At 55.0% G+C, this 12,254-nt stretch overlaps 1 protein-coding gene across 3 annotated transcripts in view; it reads right to left on the minus strand.

Annotated features, from left to right (window-relative positions):
* Positions 1–11,735, minus strand: part of IQSEC1 (IQ motif and Sec7 domain ArfGEF 1) — a 270,877-nt gene extending 259,142 nt beyond the window's left edge. The window contains exon 1 of one of the 3 annotated variants that reach the window (XM_083869821.1): positions 11,449–11,519. Coding sequence is in view for 1 of the 3 variants with exons in the window: in XM_083869827.1 (XP_083725953.1) it covers positions 11,449–11,714 (266 nt within the window). In the remaining 2 variants the exon portion in view is untranslated. Of the gene's footprint in view, positions 1–11,448 lie in introns of all 3 variants that reach the window. The other 2 variants (XM_083869822.1, XM_083869827.1) reach the window with 2 other exon arrangements.
* Positions 11,736–12,254: the final 519 nt, after the last annotated feature.

Genomic DNA, 12,254 nt, shown 5'->3' on the forward strand with positions numbered 1-12,254 from the left:
ATTCTCCCAACCCTTGACAACCTCAAGCACGCAAGAAGTGGTGGACTCAATTAAAAGCTTAAAATAGAACCAAGCCTGAAAGCTGAATATAGATTTTTACCTTATTCTAATCTAGCTGGTTCATTTGCATTAGACCCCAGCCCTCGCCTTGCACAGCAGGGCCTCACTCCTTGGGTCTCAATCAGCACCAGGAAAGGCTGTGCTAAATGAAGAGGAAAATCCTCAAGGAAGGAGCCACAGGAAGGGTCAGACATCCCCACTTTACCTTCCTGTAATTACAGCCTGCTCACCTCCAGGGCATTACACACCCCAGTTATGTGCATGAATTAAGATACAAAGATGATAGAGGCTATTTTTGCCTTCAGAAAGATCAGCACAGAGTGTTTGGTTTTAGCAGAGAATTTCACCAAGGGTTACACTGAGGGTTTGAGAATCCCCACCCAAAGTCCTGCCCAGGTGGAGCAGAAATCCAGGCAGAAGGAACAGACCAAAGCAGATGTTCTTTGGAGAGCACACTGCTCGTTCCAGCTGTGGCCAGGATCAAATGCCTCTGCCATGGGGCTACACAGAAAGGTGGAACGCAAGGAAAAGTCCAAATACACCACAACAAAATTCTCCACAACACAGAGCCATTAATCATAACTCCCAGCAGCAAATAAACCCCCCGGGGGATATTCCTACAGTTGGGAATTCCTTCTTTGCTCTCACCACAAGGACTTTCCACACAAACAGCCCAGTCTGCTCACAAAGGACACCACTGCAAAGCTGGAGAAAGGCAGCCCAAAACTCAGGGCATGCACAGCCCAGGCCGTGGAGCTGCTGGATCCTGGCACTCGAGTCAAGAATTTAAAATAAAGATTTATCAAAGTGCTTTAGATTTGAATAACAATGCTGAAAATTCCAGAGGAACACCTGCCTGCCTCACAAGGAAAGCATCAGGGGAACAAAGGAGCATCAGGCAGAACGTTTCTGAGCCAGCTGCTGCTCTGAATTCCGTGGTGAATGAAGGTGAAGTGGCTGCAAGGGGAGCAGAGAGGATGAAGGAGAAGGATGGAGAGGAAGGATGGAGCTCAGGGTTCTGCAATCCCCCCAGATCCCCGCAAACCCAGCACAGGGGACTCTGCAGCCTGCCCTGGGCACGGGACTCAGGGAACTCACATCCCCTGCCCTGCCAGGGCCTTCCCCTGCAATTCCCTGCCCTGAGCACCAGTTCCAGCAGGGCACCAAGGAGAGCATCCCCAGAGCAGACCTGGCAAACATCTCTGCAACAGCTCTGGGTGCACCCAAGGACTCAGTGCTGCGCCTGTCCTACCAGGAAACCATCCTGAAACAATATTGTTGTCTGCCACAATCCTTTACACGTGGATTTGCTTCCTTTTCGTTCATTAAAAAACAAAAAACCACCTTAACTCTAGTGAAATATAACTTTCTAAATTCAGAAAACCGTACCAAGAGATGAACTGCAGATTGATGGGACCTGAACTGGAAGACAGTCCTTTGTCTGGAATGACTCACATGCATCCCTGACATTTTGCTGTATTTCCAGGACCATTAATAGCACACAGAAGAGAAACCAAACAAGATTTCATATTCCCCACGCCTGAGCAGAGAGCCATTACATTCACAGAAAAACTGAAAAACAAAACCTTGCTGCAGTGAACCTCTGAAAATGAGAGAGCCTGGACCAGTCAGGCAAAGAGAGGTCGTGCCCACCTCATGTTAAAGCATTTCCTCACATTAAAGTGTCCCATTTCTTACCTGTAGCCAGCCTCGAGGAGGTTCTGAGCTCTGCTCACCCAAATGTGCTGCTCAGCTCTGCTCCCCCTGAGCACTGAGGGCCCTCCTGGCCGTGCTGGGGATTCCACCTGCAGGCTGCCAGGCTGATGGTGCCCATCCTACATCTCCTACATGAAGGTACCTCCTTAATGAAGGTCCTTAATTAGGGCACAGCTAATTGACATGCAGTCAGAACCTCCAAGAAATGATGATTAGCTAATTGGCATGCAGTCAGAACCTCCAAGAAATGATGATTCTTGGGCTACAAAAGAGCTCTGTGGCCTCAGCCCCCTCCTTGTCCCAGGTCACCAGATGTGTTTCCTTCTGCAGAGGACTCACGTTCTCCCAACTCTTCCCTTTATCACTGGATATTCTTTTATTCCTACAGAAGCTTTTCTTGTTGTTCTTGACGTCCCTGGCCAGATTTAACTCTACCAGGCCTTCAGATTCTCCTGTGTGAGGACATTCTCCCTGTGCTCCCCCACAGCTCCATGTTCATGCCCAAAAGGAGCAATCAAATCTCCCAAGTCACTGTGAGCCAGGGGAAACCCAGCAAAGCTGGGAAACCCTGACAAGCATCAACATCCCAAAGCCTGAAGAAGGCCAGGAGATTGCTCCCCCACCTTCCCCTGCTGCTTTCTCTGCCTCATTAGAGAAGGCAGTGAATGCACACTCCGTCGATGTGAATTACTGTGGTGCACTCAGAGATGTATTACACGCCTGTCTTTGTCTCCACTCGCGTTTGCCGGGGAAGTCTGACTAGAAATCTTATTAACATGCAAATAATGTGTATTATATTTCAATCAGTTGCTATAGAGAGCTACTCGGCAGCAGCATTTTTCTTATCTAGCACAGCAGTGAGACTCGCTCAGTCTACACAGACACCTCGCACAGAATCATTTCCTCCCCGCGAATATTTTAGAACGGCTCCACTTGAAAAGAAAGTTTCCCTCGGCACTTTGAGGCAGAACTGAGCTGGCGAGGAATGCTCAGCTGCGTTCCCGGCAGCCTTTCCGAGGGCTGAGGCGATGCGGGAGGAGCGGAGGGGTTGCCATTAGAAACAGGTCCCACGGCCCAGATGTGGCTGAGCAGCGGAGCCGGCAGAGGGAGCACGGCCCGAGCCCGGGGATGGGCATGGATGGAGACGGGAATGGATGGAAATGGGAATGGGGATGGGGATGGATGGCAATGGGAATGGGGATGGGGATGGATGGAAATGGGGATGGATGGAAATGGGGATGGATGGAAATGGGAATGGGGATGGGGATGGATGGAAATGGAAATGGGGATGGGGATGGATGGCAATGGGAATGGGGATGGGGATGGATGGAAATGGGAATGGGGATGGGGATGGATGGAAATGGGAATGGGGATGGGGATGGATGGATACTCCCCCGGGATCACAGCTCCACACCCGACAGGACACAACAACGAGCAGGAAAACCTGTGAGCCAGGGGTTCAGCTCCTGCTGGGAGAGCAGCTCTCTGCTCTCTGTCCTGCAGCCTTTCACCCTCTGCTCGTGTTTCGGCCACTCTGCAGCAGACTCAGCTCTGGAGCCAGGCTGGGAGAGCTAGGGGTGCTCACCTGGAGAGGAGAAGCTCCAGGGAGAGCTCAGAGCCCCTGGCAGGGCCTAAAGGGGCTCCAGGAGAGCTGGGGAGGGACTGGGGACAGGGGATGGAGGGACAGGACACAGGGAATGGCTTCCCACTGCCACAGGGCAGGGCTGGATGGGAGATTGAGAAGGAATTCCTGGCTGTGAGGGTGGGCAGGCCCTGGCACAGGGTGCCCAGAGAAGCTGTGGCTGCCCCTGGATCCCTGGCAGTGCCCAAGGCCAGGCTGGACATTGGGGCTGAAGCAGCCTGGGACAGTGGGAGGTGTCCCTGCCATGGCAGGGGTGGGGCTGGGTGGTTTATGGTCCCTTCCCACCCAAACCAGACTGGGATTCACTCTCTGATTTTAATCTCATTAGTTCTTCCTGCCACAACCCACACAAACAACATCATTAAACTCAAGCAAGTTGTTTTAGAGCCACCAAGGCACCCAGGATTTTAAGAGGCTTGTTTGTCTCAAGTGTGCAGATTAACACAACCAATTCTCAGCCCAATGTCTGAGCAGCCCATTAGGAGAAGATCATTAACTCTGACTTGCCCGGCTGTAAAAGAGCCATCAGTGCCCTGCTCACTGTGCCAAGGGCAGGGAACAGGTCAGCAGGAGGGGCTGAGGAAACACCTCCTGCTCCTGCTCCTGTCCTCAGCCACAGGGCAATGACCATGAACAGCAACAGTTCCCATCCACATTTATCCTCAGCAAAACCAGCATCTCTCCCTCTGGAGCTCAGTGGCTACAACAGCTGAGAATTCCAGTATTTTAGGAAATGCTGTGAAGGATCTGGAGAGGAATTCCTAACAAAGAATGCGAGGAAAAAAGCAGCCCAGGGACAGGCATCATCACATCCATCCCTTCAAACCACCCTGCTCTGCTGCACCACAGCCTGCTCACACTGCCTCCATTTCCAATTCAGCAATTCTGCTGAGGAAAACAGTGCAATTAGGCAGGGATACGGGCAGAAAGGAATGATGACAACCTCATTCACAGGCTCGCTGAGCTGAGATGAAAGGCAGGAGCCTGGCAGGTACAGCCTAAAAGTATCTGCAGGCTGCAAAACACACCAAAAAAAAAGGTGCAATTAACATAATAGAGAGGGTCTGAGTCGGAATGATGGGATCAAATTAGAATAATGCAAGTGTGGGCTGCACATCGGGAATTACTTCTGACCTGCAAAATCCACTTACCTAAGCAGCTTCCCACTCACCTCCTCGGTGCCTGGCACGGGATGACCTCCCTGCACCTGCACGCAGGAGCCTGGGGCAGAGCACAGCTCCAGAGAGCCACCACTGAGCTCACCTGGTACAGCCTGCCCAAACTGGGGGCAGCTCTGCTCAAACTGGGGATGGTGCTCCCAGCTGAGCCCCTAAACTGGGGATGGCACCCCCAGATGAGCCCCCAAACTGGGGATGGCACCCCCAGCTGAGCACTCAAACTGGGGATGGTGCCCCAGTATCCCAAACCAAGGATGGTACCCACAGCTGAGCCCCCAAACCGGGACAGCTCTGCCCAAACTGGGGATGGTTCTTTTTCTTTCAGAGCTTCTGTGATCTGCCCTCCAATCAGCTCTTCCTCAAGACACTTCTTTGGGTGTGCTGTATTTTGCTTCAGGTTTTCAAAAAAGCCCCAAGGTATTGTTCTGCCAGAACACAGCTTCCCTAAGGGCTGAAGGAGACTTGTCCTCCCAAGCAAATAACCAGGGCCGGAAGGCTGCAAGGGTCAGGAATGTGCATGTCTGTTCTTCACCTCCTCCAAAGGTTTGTCACAAAGCTCAGCATCCCTCACCAACAGAAAGCTCAGGTCTTCAGCAGCAACACTGACTTTTAGGGTTGACCCCAAAGCTGTAGCCCGGTGCACCAATCCAAAGCTGCTGAGCTCTGAGAAGCCAAGGGCAGACAGGGGGGCTGCAGAGGCCATCCTGCTGCTCTCCCTGCTGTAGTTTCTGATAGAAACCAGCAAAGATCGGCACTGCAGACCAGGAGAGGCATTCCCTTGCCCTCCTTGGATGGGGACAGGCAGCAGTGTCCCTCTGTGAGCTCCACATGTGTGTGTGTGCACAGAGCAGATCCAGGCTGGCTTGGGGACAGAGGGAAGGGGATGTTCAGACACACACCTGGCTCTCAGTGATCCCAGCAGCTCCCCAGGATCCATGCACATTGCCAGATCTTTTCCAGAAATGCATCTCTGGAAGATGCACTCTTCAGTTTCCTCGACAGTGAATTCATAAGGAAGGCCATCAAAGCACCAACAAACACAAAAATGTTCTTTGTTCTTGAAGTTCAGAACACAACTCCAAAGCTGGGAGGCTCAAAAGCTGTGTTCTGTGTCAGCACAGTAAAAGGCTTCATCAGAGGAGGATTCCACATCCAGCAAGTCCTGGTAATTCTTTAGGACTGCTCTGCTCTAAATGGGACACATTTACTTCAAGTTTTCAAACCATCTTTAAATCAATTGTGTTACAGGATGGGTTACTTTCTGCTACACTGGTTTTTCTCTCCCAAAATGACAGGTATTCCTGTTTCTGAACCATGTTCTCCCTCCTCCCTCTGACTTCTCAGGAATTTTATTGATACTAGCACTCTGCTCTGTCATCACTGTGCTCCTGGCATCCCCCTCCCTGCCCTGCTTTATTGATTACACAGCACACATCAGTTTTTAAATGAATCTGTCTTTACATGTTATCATTTAGCTTAACATTTAGCAATTATTAAGCACAAGAATTTGCCAATATTTCAGAGATCCAAAATAATTTAGCTGAGTTTAGTTAGCAAGTTCACATCTTCTTACATGTCCTCAAACTATTGATTTCCTGCAGCCTGCCAGCACCACAAATGCCTGTTCTAAGGGCTGCTCACCCCTGTGCTGCTGTCCAAACCCCTCTAATGACCCCAAAATGAGGGCTTCAAAAGCAAAAAGCACTCCCCTCAGTGTGAAACCCTCACCCTCAGGGCTCAGCAGTCCCACCATTCCCGTTTTGGATTGAAAATGAAGTGAACAGGGCTCTTTTAAGTTATTTGAAGGCGCAAGTTTCTGTCCAAAGCTGGGATTCCACCACCCCACCTGCTCCAGGGCTGACAGGACACACAGCACATTGTAGGAATAACCTGCTCACCCTGGATTGAAAATGAAGTGAGCAGGGTTCTTTTAAGTAACTTGAAGGGGAAAGTTTCTGCCCAAAGCTGGAATTCCACCATCCTCACCTGCTCCAGGGCTGACAGGAGCACCCTGTAGGAATAACCTGCTCAACCTGGACACAACCTGTGCTTCCCACATGGATGTGTTTCTTATGAGCCCAGGCAGACAAACACGCAGAGGTGATGCTCTGCCAAGAGCTGCACTGGCACTGCAAAACACTCCAAATTAGCCCAGCCAGGAACCACACTTCCCCACGCTGCTGCTGGAGAAGCAGGGCCCTACAGCAGCTCTTCATCTCCATCCCTGCTGCCAGAGAAGGCAGGAGCTTGCCCAAGCACGAGCTCCCTCCAGCAGATGCTGGGTACCTCCACTCCAGCACAGCAAACAAAAACAAGCTGCTGCTCAAGTGCAGAGTAGGCAGGGAAACGGGATTTACGTCATTTGCACAGTCTGTCTTAGCAAAGGACATCTCTGGAGGGAAAAAAAAACAACCAGAAAAGCAAGCCCTGGTGGTGTGTGGAGGAATGCAGAGCGTGGCTGCTGCTGCTGCTGAGGCTGTGGCAGGGCAGCTCCCAGTGCCTGCAGCCACAGGCCAAGTCACAAGCTCGGCTCTATGTAGGGCACAAGGCAGCCTTCACATGTGACTGTCACCAGAGCAACAACTTCAGCCACTGCACCGCTCCAGCACACCTCACCCAGACCCTGAGCAGCTCCCACACACCCCGGGGGGGGCTCAGCTCCAAACCCCAGAGAACAAAACCAGCCCCAGATTAGTTCAAAAATATATCAGCCGGGCCAGATGTGGGATTCAGACCGAGATGCAAACAACAGCCCCTTCAGACTGTTCTGTCTCAGCAGACAACTCTGCTCTCCCTCCTCCTCAGCCTCTCAGCAGGCACCTTCCCCCTGGAAAAGGAGCACAGTTTTTAACTTGATCAGGGTAAGCACAAACATCCCACTCCAAGCTGCGAGGGGCCAGTGTTGGATTCTCAGACACACAAAACTATCCTCGTGTAGATGTGAGACAATGCAGGACGTTTGGGTTTCCACCTCAAAAAAAAAAAAAAAAAGTGTATTATCGAATTGTTACACCGAGGAGCTGAGCTCTACAGGCTCTTGGTGCTCCCCAAACGTTAAATGAAATGGATTCACTCAAAATTAGACTTATGCAACTCAGAGTTAAACACCCATTAACGAGTTAAACACCCATTGTTATCGTCCCTACGCTGATTCATCACATCTAACAAAGCCTCGTAATCAACTGTTCTCAATTCCACCGCCGCATTTTAATGTTGATTTGCTCTCAGCAAGTCATTGTGCAATTAGTGAGACCTCCCCCAAACCTTTTTTGGTCTGTCCTTGTAGGATATGGAGCGCACCTGCTCCTCCCTCCCTTCTTCCATCAGTAACTGGCACAAAAGAAACTTTTGTTCCACTCTGGGGTTTTCTGGAAGTGCATAATACAGATTGTTTTTATATATTTATATACGTATTATTGGACTGAGTGTCTTTCTTCCAGAAGTCTGTCTCAGGGCTCATTAACAGTTCCCCTCCTCACAAGCTACAGAATTTCTACAACTACACCAGCTTTTCCAAAATATTTAAGCAGTCTTCACCTGTATATTCCTTCCATTGCAAGCACTGAAAACTTTTAGGACTTGTGAGGATTTTGTTGTTTGCTGTTTTTTTACTATCTTTATTAAGTATAAGACCTAACCATAACCAGATTATCTCATGTAACTCTTCCATACTTGCATTTATACAAGTTAACCCCATCTGGCAATATGGAGCCCTGTGAGGGAGCCACAGCCACCTCACACAGGTGGAGCTGCTGCAGGACACGAGTCTGAGCAGTTTAGAAAAACTGTTCAAGTCGAGGTACAAGACAACTTCTAAAAGCCCTGGTGTATTTGACTGAGAGAAGCCTGGTTCCCTTTAAAAAGGATTCCACTCTTTTTAGCTTTGAAGTGCAGAAGTGTCAGGAAGAGCAGTGCCCATTTCAGCATCACTGTCATCCACCTGACACTGAACTTAAGCACACAAGGGACCCTGGTGCCCCACCCAGGCATCCCCAAGGTGAATTGGTTTGAGGAAACTGAGGCTGAGCTGCTGAAAGCAGAGATCCAGACCCCTGGAACCTGCAGGTTGGGCTGTCAGGCAGCTGAGGGAACTGTGGCACTGGGAAAAGTCTTTAAAACAAGGGAATTGTTCTCTCTTTGCCAACTTGGAGACTTCCTCCATCTTTTGTATGCAGCCAGAGAATAAACTGATGCCATGAGTGGCTCCTGTCCCTGCTCCTGGACAGTGGGGGACCTCAGCAGCCACAGCCACTGCCCTGTGCTACTGTCACTGCCACAGCCACTGTCAGTCACTGCCACTGCCACAGCCACAGTCACAGCCACTGCCACTGCCACAGCCACTGCCCTGTGCCACTGCCACAGCCACTGCCACTGCCACAGCCACTGCCCTGTGCCACTGCCACAGCCACTGTCCTGTGCCACAGCCACAGTCACTGCCCTGTGCCACTGCCACAGCCACTGCCACTGCCACAGCCACTGCCCTGTGCCACTGCCACAGCCACTGCCCTGTGCCACTGCCACAGCCACTGTCCTGTGCCACAGCCACAGTCACTGCCCTGTGCCACTGCCACAGCCACTGCCACTGCCACAGCCACTGCCCTGTGCCACTGCCACAGCCACTGTCCTGTGCCACAGCCACAGCCACTGCCCTGTGCCACTGCCACAGCCACTGTCCTGTGCCACAGCCACAGTCACTGCCACAGCCACAGCCACTGCCCTGTGCCAGGGCCACATGTGTCACCCCCCAGGCAGGCAGGGCCACCTGCAGTGAAAAAGGGGCTCCCTCCCCAGGGAGGACAGTTCTGGGGGAGGACAGGGGACAGCAGCACTGCTCAGATGAAGGTGGCCCTGAGGCTCCCCAGGCAGGCACGTGGGCCAAGGGCCAGGCCAGATGCACAGGGCTGGCTCCCAGCTTCCCCACTAAGCCCCCAGGCTACGCCTCAAAGCAATACAACTCTGCCATAAATATCCCAGATTAATTCTGATCCCAGCATCAAATCCACTTAAGAGACTTAAAAGCCTCCCGAGTCCCCAGAGCTGCCTGCCCAAGGAGGGCTCTGCAAATGAGTCCTGGGCTGCAGAGGAGAAATATCAAACAAGGCAAGCCATTTGTACAATTTTTGGTAATGTCATTTGCAAGAGACAAATGGGACAAGATAGCTGAGTTGACATCTTGTACTACAGACACAGCCACAAAAATCCTCGGGTACTGGACACAGAGACACAGGATAGGATTAGTGTAAATATTCCATGTTTTCTGGACACAGCTCTTTCTCCTTAAGGGATTGATTGATTGATTGATTGGTAAATGACAGCATGCTCTCCAGTTTATTAAAGACGCTATTTACTTTCAGAGAGACATCTCTGTTTATAAAAAAGCCTAAAGCAATTACCACAGAAAAAAAAAAAAAAAAAAAAAAAAAAAAAAAAAAAAAAAAGGGTCTTGTTAACGCTGATAGCAAGAAGGGAGCTGGGGGGAGGCAGAGCCACTTCCCTTCCCAGTCTGCTCCCCTGGCCAGGGGCAAGGCTTGGGGACAGGAGCAGGCAAAGGGGACACTGAGTGACCAGCGGCCCCTCTGAAGCCTCGCCAGCAGCACTGAGCAAACGCTACTCCGGAGCACCAGCACCCCGGCTCCGAGCACAGCAGCAGCAGCAGCACTTCCACCCTGCCGGCACAGCCGGGGCAGCTCCCGGGGTATCCCCGCTCTCCGGACGGGGGATGCCCGGGCAGCTCCCGGTGAGGCAGCGGTGCCTCCCGCGGCGGGACGGGCTGAGCTACCCCGGGCATCCCGCGGCCGGAGCACGGCCCGGGGCTCGCATCCCTCGGGCGGTGCCGTGTCCCGCATCCCGGATCCCCTATCCCGTATCCCCTTATCCTGTATCCCGTGTCCCGCATCCCAGATCCCCTATCCTGTATCCCGAATCCCGGGTCCCCTATCCTGTATCCCGAATCCAGGGTCCCCTATCCTGTATCCCGTATCCCGGATCTGGGACCCCGGGGCTGGCGGCAGTCGGGAGCCGCCGCGGGTGTATTTTTGTAAAGCCGAGGAATTGGAGCGCGGCGGGTCACAAACAGCCCATTGTGCCGTGCCCGGCAGCCCGAGTGGGCTCGTAATCCCATGCATGCTTTTCCCACTCGGCTCCGGGAAAGCCGAGCCTCAAACACTTTTCCAGAAGTAAAAACCATGCCGGGAAAGCGCCGAGCAGAGCTCTGGCTATTCCCGAATCCCGGAGCCGCGCACTAAGCGGCTTTCCCGGCGCTGGGGAAGCGCAGACGATTACTGACAGCTTAGGGAGGCCGGGATGGATGCGGCGGCCGGGAGCGAAGGCGGCCCGAGCGGGGCCAGCGCTGGCCCGGGCCAGCCCGGCGGTGGCGAGCGGCCAATGTTTACTGACCCCTGGCCGGGTCACTCTCGATAGCGGCCGGAGCCAGGGGCCGCTCCCCGGGGCATCTCCCGGGGGCCAGCGGTGCCCGGGGGCTCGGAGCGGCGGCGAACACGGCCCGGGGCCGCGGGCAGGGCTGGCCCCGCTGCTCGCAGCGCTCCCGGTACCGCGGCTGTGCCCGGGGCATCCCCAGCGCCGCGGGGACAGCGGGGACCGCAGGGACAGCGGGCGGGGCAGCCCCGGCCCGAAACCCCCGGGAGCCCGGGCAGGGAGCGAGTGACACACGGGGGGACCCGCGCGGGCTGTGGGGACAGACAGAGGCTGCGCTGCCCCCCGAGCCGCCCGGGGCACAGCCCGCAGGGAGTCCCGCCGCTCCAGCCTCGGGCAGCCGGGGAAAGGGAAGGGAAAGCCCGCTCGGGAAACCCCGCTCCGCGCTGAAAAGGGGCAACGAAAGCGGGCAGCGCTTACTTCTCGTGCCTGGCGCTCTCCTGGATGGCGCTGAGCACCCCCGGGGCGGCGGGGGGGACGCCCTGCTGGAGCCGGCATGTGGCCAGGTGCCGGTGATGCTCGTCCTGCAGCCGGGCGTTTTCGTGGTACAACTTGGCCACTTGCTGCTCCAGCTCGTCTATCCTCCGCTTCTGCTTCTCCAGCAGCTCCTGCTGCGTCTCGATGATCTTGTTCAGCTCCTTCAGGTACTCGGCCGCCTTGCTGGGGTTCTCGGCGGGGCTCTCCATGGCCCCGGGGGGCAGGAGGGGGGCAGGCTGCGGCCGGCGCGCTCCGCCGCCAACTTAAGCGAGAGGGGAGGAATAAATACCCCGGCGGGAAGCGGCGTCCCGCGGCCACCGAGCGTCCCCTGCTAAAGCCGCGGCCGGCCGGGCGGGCGGCGGCCCCGCGCCGCCATTGCTGCCGCTCGGCCCCCGCCGCCCAGCGAGGGCAGGGCCGCCGCCCGGGGGAGCCGGAGCCGCCCGGAGCCGCCGCCGGAGCCGCCCGGAGCCGCCCGGGCCCGGCGCGCTGGCGCACGGCGCTGTCCCCGCCGCCCGTCCCGCCCTGGCCGCGCCGCAGCCCCGCTCGCCCGTCGCCTGGCAGCGCCCGCGCCCCCGCCGCGCTCCCGGCCGGGCAGGGGCAGGGGCAGGGGCGCGGGCTGTCCCTGCGCCCGGCCCGCCGCTCCCCGCCTCCCCCGCCGCCGCCGGGATGCGCTTAAGTAACGGCGGCCGCTCCTCCGGGGGGCCGGGGGGGCTCGGCCAGAGCCCCATCCCCGCGCGCCGCATCCCTGC

The sequence above is a fragment of the Zosterops lateralis genome (assembly GCF_965231275.1).
Source record: "Zosterops lateralis genome assembly, chromosome: 11".
NCBI classification, from domain to species: domain Eukaryota; kingdom Metazoa; phylum Chordata; class Aves; order Passeriformes; family Zosteropidae; genus Zosterops; species Zosterops lateralis.